This window comes from Pristiophorus japonicus, chromosome 3, assembly GCF_044704955.1.
Source record: "Pristiophorus japonicus isolate sPriJap1 chromosome 3, sPriJap1.hap1, whole genome shotgun sequence".
Lineage (NCBI taxonomy): Eukaryota > Metazoa > Chordata > Chondrichthyes > Pristiophoridae > Pristiophorus > Pristiophorus japonicus.
This window is the reverse complement of record NC_091979.1, coordinates 276,017,960-276,043,166: the sequence shown is the minus strand read 5'-3', so window position 1 is coordinate 276,043,166 and position 25,207 is coordinate 276,017,960. Positions and strand designations below refer to the sequence as shown.

The 25,207-nt window shown below is 44.0% G+C and overlaps 1 protein-coding gene across 5 annotated transcripts in view; it reads right to left on the bottom strand.

The window, feature by feature from the left end:
• Positions 1–25,207, bottom strand: part of edrf1 (erythroid differentiation regulatory factor 1) — an 84,320-nt gene that overhangs the window by 46,733 nt on the left and 12,380 nt on the right. For 4 of the 5 annotated variants that reach the window (XR_011592761.1, XM_070876741.1, XM_070876742.1 and 1 more), the window contains 4 exons: positions 16,034–16,158; positions 3,005–3,164; positions 1,652–1,753; positions 1,327–1,448 (listed from right to left, as the gene is read on the bottom strand). Coding sequence is in view for 4 of the 5 variants with exons in the window: in XM_070876741.1 (XP_070732842.1) it covers positions 1,327–1,448; positions 1,652–1,753; positions 3,005–3,164; positions 16,034–16,158 (509 nt within the window). In the remaining variant the exon portion in view is untranslated. The remainder of the gene's footprint in view (positions 1–1,326; positions 1,449–1,651; positions 1,754–3,004; positions 3,165–16,033; positions 16,159–25,207) is intronic. The other variant, XM_070876743.1, reaches the window with a different exon arrangement.

The window sequence follows — 25,207 nt, the reverse complement described above, 5'->3', positions numbered from 1 at the left end:
GAATTCTCGTCCGAAACTTGTGTGCTTGGTACATCTTCACTATCATCAAACCTTTCAAAAGTCTCTTCAAAATCTGTATCTTTTCAGCCTTGCTTTCGGCTACAACTTAATTTTTCCAGCACCTTTTGGGTAAAATGACATCTATCTTTTCAAAAGGAAAACACAAGTTCACTAACTAGATGAAAAGCTATCTTTTTTCGGAATTAAATTTTATACACTCAGAAGGTGCAACATCTGCCTTTTACCTCCTCCCTTTCCATCGTCCAGGTGAAAACGATTTACTTGTACTTCTTTCAATTTAGTGTACTGTATTCTCTGCTCATTATGTAGTCTCTTCTACATTGGGGAGACCAAACATTGACTGGGTGACCTCCACTCACTGGCTTTTCAATGGAAATAACTGTACATGCACGAAAAGTTTAATGGGCCACGCAGCCAAAGGACCCGGGCACCAACAAAATTTTTTTTTTTACAGGGAACATTGGTGACCACTTTGCGGAGCACCTCTGTTCAATCCGCAAGTGTGACCCAAAGCTTCCAGTTGCCCATCATTTTAATTCTCTGGACTACTCCCACTCTGACCTCTCTGTCCTCAGTCTCTTACACGGTTCCAAACAAGCTCAAAGTAAGCTCGAAGAATAGGCGCTTTACTTCTGGACTCCGAGTTCAACAATTTCAGATCATAACCTCGGCCTCCATTTTTTTCCAGATGGCAGCTGTTGCTGATAATTCCGATATTTCTATTTACACCTCCTCTAGACCGATCTTTTGCTTCTTTACTTGCTCCATTACCAACTCCTTTCACCTGTACCATCATCCCTTTTGTCATTTAATCTGTCCTCGCACCCAATCACAGACCTTCCCTTTTGTTCTTTCCTCCCCTCCCCCTGCTCTGTACTTGCTTAAAACCTGTTACATCTCTAACCTTTTCTAGTTCTGACGAAAAGTCATCGGCCTGAAATTATTAACTCTGTTTTTATTCAGCATTTTAAGAAATAACACTGATTTTTGTTAGAAAGTCCAGAAAAGCTCCAGGTCCATACCAGTTAGCTCTGGACAGTTATGGCCCCAGTTGAGGCACTACAATTGGCCTCTGCAGACATGATCGGGACAGGGGTGGCGGGGGGGGGGGGGGGCGGGGGGCAGCGGTCACCAGAGTGAATAACCTGCCAACTCTCATCATAAACAAATATTGCCACTTGGGCAAGGTAATAGATGGCACCTGCGGAATTGGATCCAACAAGGAGTCAATGTCTTCAGGAGAGGGAGAGAGCAGAAAATCTGTGAAAAAAAGCACTTCCAATATTGCATGGAGAAAGGACTTACCTGAGTCTTAAGCTTACAGCTGGATATTTTCCACCACCAAAAATAGGCATATTTGAACCCACGAGCATATGAATATCTTCGAACGTCCAAAGAATGTTCCTGACAAAATCATTTTTAAGCCCCTTTGGAATGAGAGACAAGTTATTAAAGCTATTTATTTTTAAAATACAGGAATGAATAAAGGACACTTGAACATAAGCAGTTATCAAGGAAAGTGTAGCAAACTTAATAATACCAATTTGATTTATTAAAAAGCCAATTGGGACCTATTATAAAAGTTCCCTTCGTTCAGGGAATTATTTGGAAATGGTCATCTTCACCATACCTGACTGTTTTCCCCTTCATTCAAAAAAGTAGTCAGGTTTTGTTCTTTCGGGGTAGAGGCCACCTGCTCTAATACATATGTGGCTCCCAGAGGAACATTCCCCTGCAAAAGGTGCAAGCATGTATATTTTTACCCAATACACACACTATTTTATCATTTGAAAAGAGAGTTAAAACATTAATACAGTAGAGCCTACTTAAGATCGGGTACCACTGATTAGCTCACCCTCACTCGCTCATGTACAAAACCATTTCAGATCAATGTAATGCAATTAGGCTAATTGCTGGCTCATCAAGCCCTGCTTCCGATCAAAATTTAGACAGTACTTTGATGCTCAAGTTCATTTTTCTGGGCCTTGTTCTGCAACGGCTTAATAATGTCATTAACTTTGACAGTTTAGCTTGAGAAATAAAATTCATCAAAATCCACCAGATGTTTGACTAGCACTGAAAACACAGTAGTCTGCACTACAGAAATTAAACTCTCATCTAGTGGCAAGAAAGTCAGTAGTGCATGAACATTTTGTAGTAAATTCATAAAACCCCATTTAAAAATCAGTGAAACTGATCTTGAAGACTCCACTGTAATGGATTTACATAGATTTAACCCAATGTAATGATATTCTTATCAGAAACACAATTCAACAGATATTGGACCATTGGATTTCCTTTAAAAGCTGCTCCTTTATTAGTACATTATAATGAGAGGGATGGCCTTGTAACCCATTAAATTACTTTGAAGCCATTTAAGAAAATTAATTAATACTCGCTACCAAATCTGCATTCTTAAAATGTGGTTGAATCCCAATCCTGAGTGCTTGGATCATGATTTGTAGAAACACATTTCCCTTTATAACTAGATAAGCAACAAATGTTGTGCTTTGATATTTTTATATCATTTCAAATATGCAACTTGCAACTCCATCTAAAGAAATACAATTATTTTGCATAAAAGATCAGCTTTCTAAAATATGCTAGTTAGACATGAAAATTGACAATAAAATTATACTTAAATATAAAAAAAATACTGTAACAAAAAGGATAACTGGGAAACATTTTATGCTTAATTCAATAACTCTACAGTGGGAATAAATGAATAGTCTGATACCAGAAATGTGTGGCTTTTATCAATTGTTTGCCGGGCACTGACTATATTTCCAAACCAAATTTTACAGAATGCCACTAAATGTCATTCCAAACTCAGAGTGTAAATATTATCACCATAGACTGAAATGTTCTCACTGGACACAAATAGAAAACTAATTAACATGTGAAAAATCCTATCTCAACAGTATTTAATTTAATTTTATCTTAAGGAGCTATGATGGGATATGTAGATTTCACACAGATTTACCTGTTGCTGAGGATTTCCATCTTCAGGTACAGAAGCAGGGGTTCTCAGGGGTGCAGGCCAGGAGGATTCCTCTACTTCTATTGGGTTTTCCTGGGAATGGGTGTCAGCAGGTTGCACGATAGGAGTTGGAACTGCTTCTGCTCCACAATCTCCATTGATGCTAAAATTATTCAACAGAGGAAAAAAAAATCAATACTATGTTTACAACTACAAAAACATAACACCTGATTAAGTTCTAGGGAAATTGAAAAACGAAATGTCCCTCCAGATCTTAAGTATTTTTATATAAAAACGGAACACCCCCATCACAATCAGAGTTCAGCACAGTAAACTAACAACTGAATTAGAAAAATACAAGTTCTGTTCCAAATTCTTTAACTAAACCAATTGAAATATTTAATAGTTCAGTGTATATAGACTCTAGCTTCTTCAGGGCATTCCATTATATTTCAAAAATGTTATTCGATAAACGTAAGAAAAGAACAGAATAGGAGCTGGAGTCGGCCATTTGGCCTTTCGAGCCTGCTCCGCCATTCAACAAGATAATGGCTGATCTTCTACCTCAAATCCACCTTCCCGCACTATCCTTATAACCCTTAATTCTCTTTGTACCCAAAAATGTATCAACCTCTGTCTTGAATATACTCAACGACTGAGCATCCACAGCTCTCTGGGGTAGAGAATTCCAAAGATTCACAACCCTCTGATTGAAGAAATTTCTCCTCATAAGAACATAATAGGAGTAGGTCGTACGGCCCCTCGAACCTGCTCTGCTATTCAATAAGATCATGGCTGATTTGATCATGGAATCAGCTCCACTTCCCTGCCTGCTCCCATAACCCCTTATCGATTAAGAAACTGTCAATTTCTTTCTTAAATTTATTCAAGGTCCCAGCTCCCACAGCTCTCTGAGCAGCGAATTCCACAGATTCACAACCCTCAGAGAAGAAATTTCTCCTCATCTGTTTTAAATGGGCGGCCCCTTATTCTAAGATCGTGCCCTCTAGTTAAGAGTCTCCCCCATCAGTGGATCCTCTCTGCATCCACCCTGTCAAGCCCCCTCATAATTTTATACGTCTCGATAAGATCACCTCTCAGTCTTCTGAATTCCAATGAGTAGAGGCCCAACCTACTCAACCTTTCCTCATAAGTCAACCCCCTCATCCTCAGAATCAACCTAGTGAACCTTCTCTGAACTGCCTCCAAAGCAAGTATATCCTTTCGTAAATATGAAAAAAACTGCACGCAGTATTCCAGGTGTGACCTCACCAATACCTTATATAGCTGTAGTAAGACTTCCCTGCTTTTATACTCCATCTCCTTTGCAATAAAGGCCAAGATACCATTGGCCTTCCTGATCACTTGCTGTACCTGCATACTATCCTTTTGTGTTTCATGGACAAGTACCCCCAGGTCCCGCTGTACTGCGGCACTTTGCAATCTTACTCCATTTAAATAATAACTTGTTCTTTGATTTTTTTTCTGCCAAAGTGCAAGACCTCACACTTTCCAACATTATACTCCATCTGCCAAATTTTTGTCCACTCACTTAGCCTGTCTATGTCCTTTTGCAGATTTTGTGACCTCCTCACTCATTGCTTTTCCTCCCATCTTTGTATCGTCAGCAAACTTGGCTACGTTACACTCAGTCCCTTCTTCCAAGTCGTTAATATAGATTGTAAATAGTTGAGGTCCCAGCACTGATCCCTGCGGCACCCCACTAGTTACTGGTTGCCAACCAGAGAATGAACCATTTATCCCGACTCTCTGTTCTCTGTTAGTTAGCTAATCCTCTATCCATGCTAATATATTACCCCCAACCCCGTGAACTTTTATCTTGTGCAGTAACCTTTTATGTGGCACCTTATCAAATGCCTTCTGGAAATCCAAATACACCACATCCACTGGTTCCCCTTTATCCACCCTGTTTGTTATATCCTCAAAGAACTCCAGCAAATTTGTCAAACATGACTTCCCCTTCCATAAATCCATGCTGACTCTGCCTGACCGAATTTTGCTTTTCCAAATGTCCTAAATGGCTTACCCCTTATTCTGTGACTCTACTCCCGTGTTCTAGATTCCTCAGCCAGAAGAAACATTTTCCCAGCATTAACCCAGTCAAGCCCCTTAAGAATTTTATATGTTTCAATTAAATCACCTCTCATTCTTCTAAACTCTAGAGAATATAAGCCTAATGTACTCAATCTCTCATCATGGAGCAATCCCCTCATCCCTGGAACCAGTTTAGTGAACCTTTGCTACACTCCCTCTAAGGAAGTATATCTTTCCTTAGGTAAGGAGACCAGAACGATATACAGTACTCCAGGTGTGGCCTCACCAAAGTACTATATAATTGTAATAAGACTTCTTTACTCTAATCCCTTTGTAACAAAAGCTAACATACCATTTGCTTCCCTAATTGCTTGCTGTACTTGCATGTTAACTTTGTGATTCATGTACAAGGACACCCAGGTCTTTTGAGTGCAAACATTTCCCAGTCTCTCACCATTCAAAAAATATGCTGCTTTTTTGTTTTTCCTACCAAAGTGGATAACTTCCCACGTCTCACATTGTATTCCATTTGCCATGTTCTTGTCCACTCAATCAACCTGTCCATAACTCTCTGCAGTTTCTTTGCATCCTCTCCACCTAACTTTATATCAGCAAACTTTGATACGTTATACTCATTCTGTTCATCGAAGTCATTAATATAGACTGTAAATAGCTGAGGCCCAAGCATTGATCCTTGTAGTACCCCGCTAATTACAGCCTGCCAACCTGAAAAAGTCCCGTTTATTCTTACTCACTTTTCTGTCCATTAGCAAATCCTCAAACCATGCTAATATATTACCCTCAATACCACGAGTCCTAATTTTGTGTGATAACCTTGTGTGCCACCTTATCAAATGCTTTTTGAAAATCCAAATATACTACAGGTGCAGTGCCTAAAATCTGGAACCCTCAGGACCAAGGCCGTTCCGGACTTCGTGTTTTTCTGGACTTTCAAACGTGTTTCTGATGTCCGAGCCCAGATTCGGGTATTTCCGGATTTCGGAACGCCAGAAGCACATCCAGAGTCTGGAAATGCCTGGGCCCAGGTTCCGATATTTCTGTTTCTTTGACATCATTTTTTTAAGTTCTTCTCTTCGCAGGCCTTGTAGTCCTCGCTTCTTCGCAACACATCGTAAGTCTACCTCTCTGGTTTTTGTACCTGTATGTTTTGGAAGGTAGTCTGATACTCTGTACAACTGTACTTGCAAAGTTCTTAGGAACATTTTCTGGGCTAAAAGAGGCTTCTACTCTGTACTGTATTTTCACCGTGTGAGCTTCCCAGCGCAGCGCAGCCTTGTAGTCCTCACTTCTTCGCATTGCATCGTAAGTGCCTCTCGTGTTTTGTACAGTGTACCTGCATCTTTTGGAAGGTAGTCTGATGCCCTGTACCCCTCGGTACCTGTAGACTATACAGTACTTGAATGCAAAGTTCATAGGAACATCCCCTGGGTTAAAAGAGGCTTCTATTTTCACCATACTTCATGTGAGCTTCCCGGCCTGTATCTTTTGCTACCATCTTCAAATTTGAAAAGGAATGTACAGTACTCAAAGCATGAAATACAATAAAGCTTTTTATTTGTAAAACAGTAAAGTTACAAAATATAAATCAGTAAATGAAGGCTTTTATTTGGTAAACAATGTAAAAATAAACAGGTACAGTTACAATTGGTGGAGGTTGTGCTTGAGGTAGAGGGCTCAGCTATGATGTCTGGGGCTGATGATGCGCCAGCAATAGGATCAAATGTGGAAATTGCTGATGTAGTTGCACACTGTAGGTCTTGGGCCTTCTGATGCAACATCTTTTGAAATATATTTAATATTGCTGTTTGTTTAAATAATTTGAGCTTTTCTTTCACTAATTTTTCCCGAATTCTGTAGACCTGCAGTATTTCCTCTTCACTTACGAAGCTTCATTGCCCTAAGGTGTTAATTAATTCTTGACAAAGAATGATTGCTTTGTCAATGGGCACTTTTTCAACTTGATCACAGGCAAAATCATCCTCACTGCTTTCATCCTTTTCTTCTGGATGCAAAACCCTCTGCATAATTTCTTCATCTGTCACTGCATGCACAATGGGAGCATATGTCCGTGACTTCTGCGACATCATCCTCATTCAATTCCTGCGCAGCTTCGCAAGTCAGTCCTCTTGCATATTCTAAAAGTTGAACAATCATTGCTTTCTCCCTGGTCACATGAAAGCCTTGAACGTCCTGAGGAGCATCATCAGCGTCATCTTCAGCAAACATAGTTGATGGCCAGATGTTATACCAAGGATTGACCAACGCGTTTGCAGTTACCAAGTTCCATGCATCCGCAGCTGCCCATATGGCGTCCTTGACCGAGAAAGCTTTTATTCCCATGCCTGTGTTCACAGCATTAAGCAAACACCTCAAACTATTTTTTGTAGAGACACTTCATCAATCTCAAAATTCCTTGGTCCATCGGCTGTATCAGTGATGTAACATTTGGAGGCAAGTAGATTCCATGGACATTATCCTTTACCAAAAGCTCAGCACGGGATGTGCTGAGCAATTGTCTAGCAGCAATTATATTTTGCAGTTTTCCCTCAAGGCCAGCTTCCATGCAATGAGCACACGCCCGAGGAACAAAATGCTTCTCAACCCAATTCAAAAAGATTACCCCAGTTATCCATGCTTTCTTATTGGCATAATAATGCACTGGCAATACTCTCAAGCCCTTAAAACATCTTGGACGCTGGCTTCTCCCAATGACCATAAGCTTACACTGGTATCCCAATCGCATTTGCAGCAGCAAGCACAGTCAACCTATCTTTGGTGTCTTTTACACCTGATGGCTGAGTTTCTTCTGCTGCTGTTAATGTCTTTCGCGGTACATAGCGCTAAAACAGTGCTGTCTCGTCAGCATTGTACATTTGCTCAGGCGAAAGGTTTTCATCAATTAGTTTGATGAATTCATCGATATAATTTTCAGATGCCTCATGATTTGCTGAGGCTTTTTCACCACATATTTTAATTGCCTGAGGCCATGACACCTTTTAAATTAGGCTAGCCAACCAGAAGAGTACTCACATGGAGTTTCAATCCCTAGTTGTGCATGAAATATTTTAGCTTGTTGCACCACCATTGGCCAAAGAAACCTTTTCACTTCGCCTGTTGCCATCATCATCATAGGCAGTCCCTCTGAGCCATTATCATCATCATCGGCGATCACTCGAACGAGGATGACTTGCTTCCACATGAGTTCACAGATGTTTCAATGAAGGACCTGATACTCCAGTCCTGAACTCCAATTGAGGGGGTGGAAGATGCCTGTGAATAGATTTTTTAACGTGTGGTGACCGTTGCTCATCAGCCACCACACGGGCTCGACAGAGCTAGGCCTTTATCCAGTGGCGAGGGTTGAACCAGGACGCCTGGAGACCTGCTCTGCTGCACGGACCTAGTGCGTACACATATCGCAGTGTGGGCTGGCTGTGCTGCCACTGGGCCCACAGCTCTCCTCATTCGCCACACCTTCGCCCACGATGTTCCAGGGCCTGGTGCTCCAGCTCTATTTATAGCCCCGACCTGCGGTGGTGTTTTCACACAGGTCGGGGCGCCCAATGATATTCCAGGGCCCGGCGTCCAGCTCTATTTAATCTGGGGGATAGCATGCCCATACAGGAGGGCGGGTATCACTACAGCCCTGTAGACCCTAAAGCTTGGTGCCAGATTCCATCACTGCTCGATCCACATCATCACATTCCTGCTTTTTTACTTACTCATTTCCTTATGAACATCACTTTCTACATAAAACTTCATGAACTGTTCTGTTATCATAAATGGTGGAGAGTCCAACACCATACTCTTCACTCAATCTTCTCACTGAAACACCTTTATCTAATCTCTGGAGTAACTCCATTTTCTTGGCAATTGAAAGTGAACTATGCTTCCTCTTTCCTTTATCTGAATCCATTGGGGTATCTGTTGTCCTTTTTGACATGTTTTCAATGACGCAACACAAATTCACAATCTTTACCTGTGTAGATGTTTAAATTGGGAAAAACATGACAGCGATTGAGTCAGGTTGGGTGCCATCATGGGATGTAGGTGGGTCAGGTGGGGTAGCCCTATAATGTTTAATGCCACTAAAATATTTTTTTAAATGCTGAATTTAGAAGTGCATGTGCAGTACAGGTATTTTTTATTACAGGTACAGTGTGCAAACTTAAAATCTAAATCTGGTCGGGTCAGCTTCACTCGGGGTCATGGGGAGCTGCGATCCGATGGCACAGTTGCTGCTTTGGGGAGCTGCAATGTGTTGTGCAGAGTTTGATTTTGGCCGCGGACTTGTGTGCGGAGCTTGGTTGGTTCTGGCTGAGGGACTTGCGCACGGAACTTGGTTGGTTCTGGCCGGGGACTTGTGTGTTGTGCAGAGTTCGTTCTGGCCGTAGGGACATTTGCAGACCCAGGATCAGCGGTGCGGTGACTGTGAAGAACTGGCCTGGATTGGAGTTCTTATTCCTGTAGTTGGATTTCATTTTTTGACTTTTCCCTGGGCCCTGCTGGCAGAGATAACAATTTGGCAGGGTGTCTGGATTCCGGAACATTTTGCAGATTCTGGACGACCCTGCAGCGGATCGTCCCGGAGTCCGGAACTTTCTGGATTTTCGACGCTGCACCTGTACATCCACTGGTTCCCCTTATCCATCCTATTAGTAATATCTTCAAAAAACTAATACATTTGTCAAACACTATTTCCCTTTCATAAAACCATGTTGACTCTGCCTAATCATATTATGATTTTCCAAGTGCCCTGTTACCACATCCCTAATAATAGATTCTAGCATTTTGCCTTCTAATGTCAGGCTAACTGGCCTATAGTAGCCCATTTTTTTCTCTTCCTCCTTTCTGAAATAGTAGGGTTATGTTTGCTACTTTCCAATCCTTGGGAACTTGTTCTGGAATCTAAGGAATTCTGGAAGATTAATATCAGTGCATCCACTATCTCTAGAGCTACCTCTTTTAAAACCCTAGGATGCAGGTCTTCAGGTCTAGGGGATTTGTCGCCACTTAGTCCCATTAATTTCTCCAATACTTTGTCTTTACTTATACTGATTTCTTTCAGTTCCTCCATCTCTCTAGATCCTTGGTTCCCCATTATTTCCAGAATGTTTGTGTGTCTTCTACTGTGACGACAGATACAAAGTAGTGTTTAATGTCTCTGCCATTTCCTTATTGGCCATTATAATTTCTCCTGTCTATGCCTCTAATGGGCCCACGTTTACTTTTACTAATCTCTTCCTGTTTACATACCTATAGAAACGTTCACAAACTGTTTTTATGTCTCTTGCTAATTTACTCTCATTCTTTTTTTCTCTTTCCGTATCAATTTCTTGGTCCTCCTTTGCTGCATTCTAAAATCCTCCCAATCCTCAGGCTTACTGCTCTTTTTGCAACATTATAAGCCTCTGCCTTTGATCTAATACTATCTTTAACTTCTCGTTAGCCATGGTTGGACCACTTATCCTGTGCGGTTTTTCTGCCTTAACGGAATGTATATTTGTTGTAAATTATGTATTAATTCTTTAAATGCTAGCCATTGCTCGTCAACTGTCATACCTTTTAATGTAGCTTTCCAATCTACCGTAGCCAACATACCTATATAGTTTGCTTTGTTTAGATTTAAGATCCTAGTTTCGGTTTTAACCAAGTCAATTTCAAACTCAATATAAAGTTTTATTATGGTAACTCTTCCCTAAAGGTCCCTTTATGACATCAGCAACTAAAAAACCAAGATTAATACTGTAATATAATTTCTGAAGCCAGTTCTGTGATATTAATCTCTGAAAAGCTTGTTAAGTTTTGGCAGTAACTGCCATAATCTCTGAACAAAAAGTTTAAGAGTAAGATTTGGATTTTTCTGCACTCCCATCAGTTTTTGTTTAAAGTACTCAATTATAGCAGCGCCCTTTTGAACATTCTAGGGCTTTACCAATTAATTATTGGGACTTTCATACACTTGACTTTAGCTTCAATGATAAAATGCAACAATGGATACTTGGTGCCAACAAGGGAATTGACCGGACTGTGATTACACATTTTTTGGGTCTAAAATTGGTTCATGAACGAGTGTGCGCTGGTTGGATAGAAGAGTGTTTTCAGGTAAATTTGTGGCACTCTGAAAATCCTTTTCTGCTTTGTAGATATAGGAATATCATTAATGTCAATGTGATGGCACACACCAGCATGAAAGCCTATTCACATAGTAAACTTACCAAAGCATGATGCAAAGTGCAGTGGACATAGTCGACAGTATAAACTACTTTTTGGGGAAAAACACTTTATAAGCTCTGCTCCTGGTATGCACTCCTTTAGTGTGTTGCTTGCACCTAAACTCAGTCAAGCTGGATTTATACTACAGTCTGCATACAACAGTGAAGAAGTGAAACTATCTAATGGAGATGGTTTCACAATCCTCCCCCGAAAATGCATTTGGGAGTCAAAATGCTGATTCATTGAGTTAGTCCACATCTCTGAGCCATATAGGAGGGTGGGTATAACTACTGTCCTGTAGACCACGAGAGCTTGGTGCCGGGTTTGAGGTCCTGGTCTTCAAACACTCTTTTCCTCAGGCGACCGAAGGCTGTGCTGGCGCACTGAAGGCGGTGTTGGACCTCGTCGTCAATGTCTGGTCTTGCCAACAATAGGCTCCCGAGGTATGGAAAATGGTCTACGTTTCCAAGGCCTCGTCGCGGATTTTGATAATCGGGGGGCAGTGCGGTGTGGCGGGATCGGGTTGGTGGAGGACCTTTGTCTTACGGATGTTTAGCGCAAGGCCCATTCTCTCGTACGCCTCGGTGAAGGTGTCGATGATGGCTTTGAGTTCGGCCTCCGAGTGTGCGCAGAGGCAAGCGGTGTCTGCGTATTGCAGTTCAATGACAGGATGGGACGACCTTGGATCTGGTCTAGAGGTGGCAGAAGTTGAACAGATGCCCATCTGTTCTATATACAGCAGACACCTCAAAGCACTGGAGAAGTACCACCAGCGCTGCCTCCGCAAGATCCTGCAAATCCATTGGCAGGACAGACGCACTGTCAGTGTTCTCGCTCAGGCCAACATCCCCAACATCGAAGCATTGACCACGCGCGATGAGCTCCATTGGGCAGGCCACATCGCATGCATCCCATTTCCTTGAACAGTACGTTGCGGAACCAACCAGGGAGCAGGCTAATTTAGATCTGGTAACGTGTAATGAGACAGGATTAATAAATGATCTCCCCAGTAAAGGATCCTCTAGGAATGAGTGACCATAACATGATTGAATTTCAAATTCAGTTGGAAGGTGAGAAAGTTGGATCTCAAACCAGTGTCCTAAGCTTAAATAAAGGAGACTACAAAGGTATGAGGGCAGAGTTGGCTAAAGTGGTCTGGGAAAATAGATTAAAGTATGGGACGGTTGATGAGCAGTGGCAGACATTTAAGGAGATATTTCATGACTCACTACAAAAATATATCCTAATAAGAAGGAATGACTAAGAGAAGGGATAACCAACCGTGGCTAACTAAGGAAATAAGGGATGGCATCAAATTGAAAATAAGGCATGCAATGTAGCCAAGACAAGTGGGAGGCCAGAGAATTGGGAAATGTTTAAAAGCCAGCAAAGAACGACTAAAATAATGATAAAAAGAGGGAAGATAGATTATGAAATGAAACTAGCATGAAATATAAAAACAGATATTAAGAGTTTCTACAGGTACATAAAAAGGAAAAGAGTGGCTAAAGTAAATGTTGGTCCTCTAGAGGATCAGACTGGGGACTTAATAATGGAGAACAGGGAAATGGCAGAGACACTGAACAAATACTTTAACATAACATAAAAAAATAGCAGGAGTAGGCTATAAGGCCCCTCAAGCCTGCTCTGCCATTCAATAAGATCATGGCTGTTCTGATCATGGACTCAGCTCCACTTCCCTGCCCGCTCCCCATAACCCCTTATCGTTTAAGAAACTGTCTATTTCTGTCTTAAATTTATTTAATGTCGCACCTTCCACAGCTCTCTGAGGCAGCGAATTCCACAGATTCACAACCCTCAGAAGAAATTTCTCCTCATCTCAGTTCTAAATGGGCGGTCTCTTATCCTAAGATCATGCCCTCTAGTTCTCATCTCCCCCATCAGTGGAAAAATCCTCGCTGCATCCCCCTCATAATCTTATACGTTTCTATAAGATCACCTCTCATTCTTCTGAATTCCAATGAGTAGAGGCCCAACCTACTCAACCTTTGCTCATAAGTCAACCCACTCATCCCCAGGATCAATCTGGTGAACCTTCTCTGAAGTGCCTCCACAGCAAGTATATCCTTTCGTAAATCTGGAAACCAAAACTGCCGCAGTATTCCAGGTGTGGCCTCATCAATACTCTGTACAGCTGTTACAAGACTTCCCTGCTTTTATACTCCATCCATTTTGCAATAAATGCCAAGATTCCATTGGCCTTCCTGATCACTTGCTGTACCTGTATACTATCCTTTTGTATTTCATGCACAAGTACCCCCATCGCTCTTCACGGTAGAAGACACTAAAAATATCCCAATAGTGGATAATCAAGGGGCTATAGGGAGGATAAACAAGGGGCTATAAAGTAGTACTCGGTAAAATGAGACTAAAGGCGGACAAGTCCCCTGGACCTGATGGCTTACATCCTAGGGTCTTAGAAGAAGTGGCTGCAGAGATAGTGGATGCATTGGTTGTAATCTACCAAAATTCCCTGGATTCTGGGGCGGTCCCAGCAGATTGGAAAACCGCAAATGTAACGACCCCATTTAAAGAAGGAGGCAGACAAAAAGCAGGAAATTATAGACCAGTTAGCCTAACATCTGTCGTTGAGAAAATGCTGGATTCCATTATTAAGGAAGCAGTAGCAGGACATTTGGAAAAGCATAATTCAATCAAGCAGAGTCAGCATGGTTTTATGAAAGGGAAATCATGTTTGACAAATTTGCGGATGTAACAAGCAGGGTGGATCAGGGGGAACCAGTGGATGTGGTGTATTTGGATTTCCAGAAGGCATTCGATAAGGTGCCACATAAAAGGTTACTGCACAAGATAAAAGTTCACGGGGTTGGGGGTAATATATTAGCATGGATAGAGGATTGGCTAACTAACAGAAAACAGAGAGTCGGGATAAATGGGTCATTTTCCAGTTGGCAAACAGTAACTAGTGGAGTGCCGCAGGGATCCGTGCTGGGTCCTCAACAATCTATATTAATGACTTGGATGAAGGGACCAAGCGTAATGTAGCCAAGTTTGCTGATGATACAAAGATGGGTGGGAAAGCAAATTCTGAGGAGAACACACAAAATCTGCAAAGGGATATAGACAGGCCAAGTGATTGTACACCATCTGCCAAATTTTTGCCCAATGTGGGAAAATGTGAGGTTATCCACCTTGGCAGAAAAAAATAAAAAAGCAAATTATAATTTAAATGGAGAAAAATTGCGAAGTGCTGCAGTATAGAGGGGACTTGGGGGTCCTTGTGCATGAAACACAAAGTTAGTATGCAGGTACAGCAAGTAATCAGGAAGGCAAATGGAATGTTAGCCTTTATTGCAAGGGGGTGAGAGTATAAACGCAGAGAAGTCCTGTTACAACTGTACAGGGTATTGGTGAGGCCACATCTAGAGTACCGCGTACAGTTTTGGTCTCCGTGTTTAAGAAAGGATATACTTGCATTGGAGGCTGTTCAGAGAAGGTTCACTAGATTGATTCCGGAGATGAGGGAGTTGATTTATGAAGATAGGTATGTACTCATTGGAGCTCAGAAGAATGAGAGGTGATCGTATCGAAATATATAAGGTAATGAGGGGGGTCGACAAGGTGGATGCAGAGGAAATATTTCCACTCGTAGGGGAAGCTAAAACTAGCGGACATAGACTCAGAATAAGAGGCCACCCATTTAAAACTGAGGTGAGGAGGAATTTTTTCTCAGAGGGCTGTAAATCTATGGAATTCTCTGCCCAAGAGAGCTGTGGAGGCTGGATCATTGAATATATTTAAGGCAGAGATAGACAAATCTTTGAGCAATAAGGAAATAAAGGGTTATGGGGAGCGGGCAGGGAAGTGGAGCGGAGTCCATGATCAGATCAGCCATGATCTTATTAAATGGCGGAGCAGGCTCGAGAGGCCAGGTGGCCTACTCCTGCTCCTATTTCTTATGTTCTTATGCCCAACACGAGATTCCCAAAGCAAGCGCTCTACGTGGAGCTTCAACATGGCAAGCAAATCCCAGGTGGGCAGAGAAAACGCATTCAAGGACACCCTCAAAGCCTCTTTGGCAAAGTGCAGCATCTCCACCAACTCCTGGGAATCCCTGGCCCAAGACCGCCCAAAGTGGAGGAAGAGCATCCGGGAGGGCGCTGAGCACCTTAAGTCCCATCACCGAGAACAAGCAGAAACGAAGCGTAGACAGCGGAAGAAGCGTTTGTCAAACAGGCTCCCCAACCACCCTTTCCTTCACCCATGGTCTTCCCCACCTGTGACTGAGTCTGTAAGTCCCACATTGGACTCCTGTCACCTCTGAACTCACTGAGTGGAAGCAAGTCACCCTCGACTCCGAGGGACTGCCTATAATGATGATCATTGAATTATATTTTGTATTTATGTGAACCAGAATCTACGAAAGTGGTAGTAGAAGTTGAACTTGTCCAATCAACTAATCATTGGCCCTAAAAGGAGACAGCATAATCAACCTTTTCCGATTACAATAAATAACTTAACTAGAAAAGAACTGAATCCCCAGACCAAATTACATATTATTTTGTATTGCATATAACCAGTCTTTCAACTCCAATTTCTGCACAATATTGAAAAAAAAATCAATCACTGCTCTTAAATAGCTCATGAAATTGTGTCAGATACACAGATATATTAAATTGTATACTGTCATATAACAGGATTAGTAGTGTCAAAGTTGTCAACTCATCTACTGATAAATAAGTTAACATGTGCACTTACCTATAGTATAGAAATTTGGAAAGAATAGCTTTCTGGTAAAACTGTTCTCTGCTCTTCTTTTTTCGCTGCCATTTTGGATCCACAAGTCTTTGGTATAATTCTTTTAACCAATTCCAGTCTCCTGTCTAAAAGGAAGCAGGTTATGTTCATTCACAAAAAAATCTTATACAAGAACATAAGAAATAGGAGGAGTAGGAGATGCGGCTGCTCGAGACTGCTCCGTCATTCCATAAGATCATGCTGATCATCGACCTCAACTCCACTTTCCCTGTCCGATCTCCATAATCCCTTGATTCCCCTAGACTCCAAAAATCTATCTATTTCAGCATTGAATATACTCAGAGACTCAGCATCCACAGCCCTCTGGGGCAGAAAATTCCATAGATTCAAAACCCTCAGTGAAAAAATTCTCCCTCATCTCCATCTTAAATGGCCTATCCCTTATCCTGAGATTGTGCCCCCTAGTTCTAGTCACTCCAGCCAGGGGGAACACGATATGACAGTTAACTGCACAAAAAACCCAAATGACCAAGGTTTAGATAAGTGAACTACTTTCCATTGCCACTACAAAGAATTAAAACATTTCACGGAGTTATTTCAAATATAAAATAGTTTGTGACCAAAAGGTATGTACTCTGGGAAATCATAAAACCTCATTGTAGAGATTTCCCTATGCGTTACAACCAATATTTCCTCTAATTTTTTTTGGTGCGCAGTTTCTTCCATATAAAGGCAGGTCCTCCAGACTGCTGCGTGGCCGCGCAGTTTCGCGGGAACATTGGTTGCAACCCTCATAGGCTGCATCACAGAAATGTACAATGCAGTTTCACACATGGAATTACTAGTCATTCCCACGGTATTATGGGAAGGTGTTGAGCTGAGTTCTGGTGTTCCTATTCCTTGCTAGATTATTGGTTGGCTGTCTCAGGCCGAAGGGACCCCGTGCTGGCCGCTTCTGTCCCGGGCCGAAGGGACCCCGTGCTGGCCGCTTCTGTCCCGGGCCGAAGGGACTCTGTGCCGGCCGCTTCTGTACCGGGCCGAAGGGACCCTGTGCCGGCCGCTTCTGTACCGGGCCGAAGGGACCCTGTGCCGGCCGCTTCTGTACCGGGCCGAAAGGACATTGTACCGGGCTCCGGACCAAAAGGACTCTGCACCGGCGGAGCCCATCCTGGGCCGAAAGGACTCTGCACCTGCCCATGCCTGTCCCTGTGGTCGCACAACAGCTGTTCATCGCGCTGACAGATTCGGGGGTCGTCGATCCAGCTGAAGGGACTCCGGGGACGGTGTTCAACCTGCCGAAGGGACGCCTGGCCAGCGCTGAACCGGCCGAAGGGACCTAGACAGCGGCGTTCAACCCAACGTCTTATACTCCGAACCCACTTTTAATTAATTTTTAAACTTTTAAACAATCTGCGAGAACATTTAAAACATTTTAGACTCTTTAATCGAAATACTTTTAAATATCTATTATTAATCTACAACTTTGATTTTTTAACAACTTTTAGAAACCTTTTAAATTGGGGAAACTTTTATAATCTATTATTGATTTACATCTTAGACTTTTTAACAACTCTTAGAAACTTTTTAGACAAATTGAAAATCTTTATCAACTTTTAACTTTGAAAATAACTTTGGAAGTCACCTTCCTAATGCCTGCCCCCCAAGCAAGCCTTGGGCCATCTACCATCAATGGCGCTACTCGGCGCCGAGCTAGCTGCCAACACTTCGCCGTAGGCAATTAGGCTTATAGAGCTGTGCCTGGTCTCCACTTGTCTTGGACCCCCTTGCCACTGGACCAAGACCTTGTTCAGCTAAGTCCGTGTGGTTGCCGGTGTGCAATGGCTACCCCATGTTAAAAGAACTCACGCAGAGGCATCTTCCACTTCGTCAGTATGAAGTTCGGGACCTGGAACGTCAGGACCTTCATGGACAATCCCAACAGCAACAGGCCGGAACGCCGCACCGCGATAGTTGCCCGGGAACTCAGACTTTTTGACATTGACATTGCCGCCCTAAGCAAGACCCGGCAGGCAGGGGAAGGCCAGTTGGAGGAACATGGTGGAGGTCACACCTTCTTCTGGAAAGGGAAACCAGAGGCAGAACGCCGCCTTCATGGAGTCGGCTTTGCCGTCAAGAATGAACTGGTCGACCGTCTTAAAGACTCCCCTTGGGGTTAACGAACGCCTCATGACTCTTCGTATTACCCTATACCGGAACCAATGCGCCACAGTCATCAGTGCGTACGCCCTGCACTCAATGCAATGGATGAGGCTAAAGAGGGCTTTTATTCCAAGCTCGAGACATCCTTGTCCTGCATCCCCACAGGTGACAAATTGATCCTCCTGGGTGATTTTAATGCCAGGGTCGGCAAAGACACAGCCCTCTGGGGAGGCGTGATTGGCAGAGAGGGGGTAGGGAAAGCCAACTCCAGTAGTACCCTACTCCTAACAAAATGTCTAGAACATGAACTCATCGCCAACATCCTGTTCCGCCAGAAAGACAAATACAAGGCATCGTGGCAACACCCTCGCTCCAAACAATGGCACCTGCTTGACTATGTCATCGTCCAGGGATCGCAAGGATGTGCGCATCACCCGCGCCATGCCAGGAGCTGACGACTGCTGGACGGACCATCGCCTAATCCGATCCATCATCAACATTGCTCCAAAGCAGAGGGGACAGCAGAAGCAGTTCTGCAAAAAGGTTAATGCTGGAGCACTTAAGAGACCCAGCTAAGAGAGCTCTATACAGCCAGCGCCTCACTGCCAATCTGGCGTGCCTTGATGACCCCGAGATGCTGAATGCCCACAGCGGTTGGTCTGCCCTCCAGGCCTCTATAACCAGTGCCTGTGAAGAGACACTTGGTCACTCAACCAGAAAACATCAGGACTGGTTTGATGAAAATGATCAGGAGATCGAAGAACTAATAGATCGCAAGCGCAAAGCATTTCTGAGCCTCAAGCAACAACCCAAATCGGGAGCTGCAAAACAACATTACAGACGGCTCAAGACTGAGGTCCAACAAAAAACCCGGGACCTAATGTTGAATCATTGTGGGTGGAGATTAGAGATAGTAAGGGGAAAAAGTCACTGGTCGGCGTAGTTTATAGGCCCCCAAATAATAACTTTATGGTGGGGCGGGCAATAAACAAGGGAATAATGGAGGCATGTGAAAAAGGAACGGCAGTAGTCATGGGGGATTTTAACCTACATATCGATTGGTCAAATTAAATCGCAGGGGGTAGCCTGGAGGAGGAATTCATAGAATGCATACGGGATTGTTTCTTAGAACAGTATGTAACAGAGCCTACAAGGGAGCAAGCCATTTTGGATCTGGTCCTGTGTAATGAGACAGGAAAAATAAACGATCTCCTCGTAAAAGATCCTCTCGGAATGAGTGATCACAATATGGTTGAATTTGTAATACAGATTGAGGATGAGGAAGTTGTGTCAGAAACGAGCGTACTATGCTTAAACAAAGGGGACTACAGTGGGATGAGGGCAGAGTTGGCTAAAGTAGACTGGAAACAAGGACTAAACGGTGGCACAATTGAGGAACAGTGGAGGACTTTTAAGGAGCTCTTTCATAATGCGCAACAAAAATATATTCCAGTGAAAAAGGGCGGCAAGAAGAGATAACCAGCCGTGGATAACCAAGGAAATAAAGAAGAGTATCAAATCAAAGACCAATGCGTATAAGGTGGCCAAGGTTAGTGGGAAACTAGAGGATTGGGAACATTTTAAGCAACAGCAAAGAATGACTAAAAAAGCAATAAAGAAAGGGAAGATAGATTACGAAGGTAAACTTGCGCAAAACATAAAAACAGATAGTAAAAGCTTTTACAGATATATAAAACGGAAAAGAGTGACTAAAGTAAATGTTGGTCCCTTAGAAGATGAAAAGGGGGATTTAATAATGGGAAATGTGGAAATGGCTGAGACCTTAAACAATTATTTTGCTTCCGTCTTCACAGTGGAAGACACAAAAACCATGCCAAAAATTGCTGGTCATAGGAATGTGGGAAGGGAGGACCTTGAGATGATCACTATCACTAGGGAGGTAGTGCTGGACAGACTAATGGGACTGAAGGTAGACAAGTCCCCTGGTCCTGATGAAATGCATCCCAGGGTATTAAAAGAGATGGTAGAAGTTATAGCAGATGCATGTGTTATAATCTACCAAAACTCTCTGGACTCTGGGGAGGTACCAGCGGATTGGAGAGCAGCTAATGTAATGCCTCTGTTTAAAAAAAGGGGCAGGCAAAAGGCAGGTAACTATAGGCCGGTTAGTTTAACATCTGTCGTGGGGAAAATGCTTGAAACTATCATTAAGGAAGAAATAGCGGGACATCTGGATAGGAATAGTGCAATCAAGCATGGATTCATGAAAGGGAAATCATGTTTAACTAACTTACTGGAATTCTTCGAGGATATAACGAGCATGGTGGATAGAGGTGTACCGATGGATGTGGTGTATTTAGATTTCCAAAAGGCATTCGATAAGGTGCCACACAAAAGGTTACTGCAGAAGATAAAGGTACGCGGAGTCAGAGGAAATGTATTAGCATGGATAGAGAATTGGCTGGCGAACAGAAAGCAGAGAGTCGGGATAAATGGGTCCTTTTCCGGTTGGAAATCAGTGGTTAGTGGTGTGCCACAGGGATCAGTGCTGGGACCACAACTGTTTACAATATACATAGATGACCAAGAAGAGGGGACAGAGTGTAGTGCAACAAAATTTGCAGATGACACTAAGATTAGTGGGAAAGCGGGTTGTGTAGAGGACTCAGAGAGGCTGCAAGGAGATTTGGATAGGTTAATCGAATGGGCTACGGTTTGGCAGATGGAATACAATGTCGGAAAGTGTGAGGTCATCCACCTTGGGAAAAAATAAACAGTAAAAGGGAATATTATTTGAATGGGGAGAAATTACAACATGCTGTGGTGCAGAGGGACCTGGGGGTCCTTGTGCATGAATCCCAAAAGGTTAGTTTGCAGGTGCAGCAGGTAATCAGGAAGGCGAATGGAATGTTGGCCTTCATTGCGAAAGGGATGGAGTACAAAAGCAGGGAGGTGTTGCTGCAACTGTATAAGGTATTGGTAAGGCCGCACCTGGAGTACTGTGTGCAGTTTTGGTCACCTTACTTAAGGAAGGATATACTAGCTTTGGAAGGGGTACAGAGACGATTCACTAGGCTGATTTGAGAAATGAGGGGGTTACCTTATGATGATAGATTGAGTAGACTGGGTCTTTACTCCTTGGAGTTCAGAAGGATGAGGGGTGATCTTATAGAAACATTTAAAATCATGAAAGGGATAGACAAGATAGAGGCAGAGAGGTTGTTTCCATTGGTGGGGGAGACTAGAACTAGGGGGCACAGCCTCAAAATACGGAGGAGCCAATTTAAAACCGAGTTGAGAAAGAATTTCTTCTCCCAGAGGGTTGTGAATCTGTGGAATTCTCTGCCCAAGGAAGCAGTTGAGGCTGGCTCATTGAATGTTTTCAAGTCAAAGATAGATAGATTTTTAAGCAATAAGGGAATTAAGGGTTACGGGGAGAGGGCGGGTAAGTGGAGCTGAGTCCACGACCAGATCAGCCATGATCTTATTGAATGGTGGAGCAGGCTCGAGGGGCTAGATGGCCTGTTCCATGTTCTTATGTTCTTATGTTCTAAAGAACAGGTGGTGGATGGAGAAAGCACAGGAGATACAACAACTGGCCGACAGCCACGATATGCGAGGATTCTTCACTGCAGTCAAGGCCACTTACGGTCCAAACTCCCAAGGCCCCACCCCACTCCTGGCCAAGAACGGGGAAACACTCATCAAGGACACCGAGGCTGTCAGGGCCCGATGGAAGGAGCCCTTTGAAGATCTCCTCAATCGAGACTCTGCCTTTGACTCGAGTGTTCTCGACTCCATCCCGCAGCATGCGACCCGCCACTAACTCAGTGAAACTCCAGCGTTGCACGAGGTAGGCAAAGCCATAAAACAGCTGAAGAATAACAAGGCTATGGGTGCGGATGGAATCCCTGCTGAGGCGCTAAAGTATGGCGGAGAGGCGCTGCTAGTGCAGATACATGATCTCATCTCTCTCATCCGGAGGGAGGAGAGCATGCCGGGAGATCTCAGAGACGCAGTGAATGTGACCATTTTTTTTAAAAAGGGGACAAGTCCGACTGCGACAACGACAGGGGAATCTCCCAGTTATCAGCCGCTGAGAAAGTTGTCGCTAGAGATCTCCTCAATCGACTTCTCCGTGTGGCCGAGGAGCTCCTCCCGGAATCACAATGCTGATTTCGTCCCTACAGGGCACAACAGACATGATCTTTGCAGCGTGACAGCTGCAGGAAAAATGCAGAGAGCAGCACCAGCCCTTATACATGGCCTTTTTCAATCTTACAAAGGCCTTTGACACTGTCAACCTTGAGGGTCTACGCAGCTTCCTCCTCCGTTTTGGATGCCCCCAAAAGGTTGTCATCCTTCGCCTGCTTCACGATGACATGCAGGCCGTGATCCTTACCAATGGATCCATCACAGACTCAATTCACATCCGAACCGGGGTCAAACAGGGCTGCGTCATCACTCCAACCCTCTTCTCAATCTTCCTCGCCGTTATGCTCCACCTCACAATCAACAAGCTCCCCGCTAGAGTGGAACTAAACTACAGAACCAGTGGGAAGCTGTTTAACCTACGCCGCCTCCAGGCCAGGTCCAAGATCGCCCCAACCTCTGACATTGAGCTGCAGTATGCGGACGATGCCTGCGTCTGCATACATTCAGAGGCTGAACTCCAGGATTATAGTCAATGTAGTCACTGAGGCATCTGAAAGCATGGGCCTTACGCTTAACATCCGTAAGGCAAAGGTCCTCCACCAGCCTGTCACCGCCGCACACCACCACCGATGCCCTTCAATCATCAAGATTCACGGCGCGGCCCTTGACAACGTGGACCATTTCCCATATCTCGGGAGCCTCTTATCAACAAGGGGAAACATTGATGCGGAGATTCAACATTGCCTCCAGTGCGCCAGTGCAGCCTTCGGCCGTCTGAGGAAAAGAGTGTTTGAAAACCAGGCCCTCAAATCTACCACCAAACTCATGGTCTACAGGGCGGTAGTAATACCCACCCTCCTGAATGGATCTGAGGCATGGACGATGTATAGAAGGCACCTCAAGTTATATCACCAACGATGTCTCCGCAAGATCTTGCAAATCCCCTGGGAGGACAGGCAGACCAACATCAGTGTCCTCGACCAGGCTAACATCCCCAGTATTGAAGCACTGACCACACTCAATCAGCTTTGCTGGGCAGGCCACATACGAGACTCCCAAAGCAAATGCTTTATGCAGAGCTCCTCCGTGGTAAAACGAGCCAAAGGAGGACAGCGGAAACGTTACAAGGACACCCTCAAAGCCTCCCTGGTAAAGTGCGACATCACCACTGACACCTGGGAGACCCTGGCCGAAGACCGCCCGAGGTGGAGAAAATGCATCAGGGAGGGCGTTGAGGTCTTCGAGTTTCAACGCAAAGAGCATGAAGAGGCCAAGCGCAGGCAGCGGAAGGAGCGCGCGGCAAACCAGCCCTACCGACCCCTTCCCTCGACGAATGTCTGTCCCACCTGTAACAGGGACTGTGGCTCTCGTATCGGACTGTTCAGCCATCAAAGAACTCACTTAGGGAGTGGAAGCAAGTCTTCCTCGATTCCGAGGGACCACCTATGATGATTCCTTTAACAGCATTGAGTGTTAAAAAAATTCAAGACTGCTCTTTCACACATCATAGGATAGTACTGTTATGAGACCTCGGTGCAGATTACCGAGCTACCCTGTCAACTGGAGATGGTGTCTGGCATGGAAAGACCAAAGATTAGAAGGGGGAAAATGTTAACATTTTATTAATAACATTTTCATTTTCTAAATGGGCTATGAATAGTAGAATACTTAAATTTTCAGTTAGAATTTGTTGAGACTTCAGCTATCAGAATTTCTGCTGACACCAACCGGTTGGCTTACGCGGATTCAGAACCAACTCCCCCCCCCCCACCCCCCACACACACACCAAGAAACATTCTTATGTGGTTGCATTTTTTCCTCACAGAATTTGTTTCTGTTGCTTTCATATATTTAAAAAAAACTTTTCTGCTGTATGATTGCTTTGTGCAGCAATTGAAGTTACAGCAAAGTGCTCAAGTTTGGAATTCCTCTGGGGTATCCTGGAACGCTCCATTTAGCAAAAAAGGCAAGTTTATGAGGAAGTATCAGATACACAAGAGGCATTGGAGGAAATTTTAAACACCAAAAGCAGGTGGGTTTGATTCGGGTGGGAAATTAAAATGTTAAAATTTTACAACACAAACCCAACCCACCTCGTACCCACCCACTTCCAGTTCTAATGGAGGCGGGACGGGCGTCAAATCTGCTCTCAGAAAGCGGGTCCCTCATTTAAATATTTTAGTAAGGTTGCGTGCCTCAGATTTTCTCCCTGTTCCAGTTTTAACACTGGCCGGCTGGATTTCCCAGGCCTCAGGAAACCTGGCAGCTGAAGGGAGGAATGAACTGGGAAGTACATTTCCAGCATTGATTATGAGCACCCTTGACCCTGGCCTCCCAAGCTAGGCCGGTAACCTCCCCACGATCAGATCCACACTTTCCGAGTCCTGACCTATCTCTCCGGCCCATCTGATGTCTCGGATCCCCTGTTCTCTTAGGGCACCCCCACCAAGTCCACCTCGACAAACGAGCTCACCCCTGGCATTACATCCATTATCTTACTCCTGATCTTCCACCTACAATCTCCCGGCCCTACCCCCAGCCTTTCCGATCTCCCCAAACCATCCTACCCTCCTCCACGATCTCTCCCTCCTCTCCCTGGTTGCGGCCTACCAGCAGAGGCCTTTCCGCATGGCAGCCAGCCAGCCCGTCAATGTGACCGGCTTCCGAGCGGGAAACGGAAAAAATATTTTTCAAAGTTTCGTACTTCCAGGTTTTCCAAGCATAACTCCTGCTCCCCACTCAGATTGTGCCACAGTAAATATTGGGGCCATTATGTCCACACCTCTGATTTCCCTGTGTCCTTCCCTGTATATAAACCCCGAAACTCAATACCTGGGCATGTTAAAGGAGACCTGCTTGTTGTCACCTCCACTGCACTAGAGAAGCAGTTACCGAATT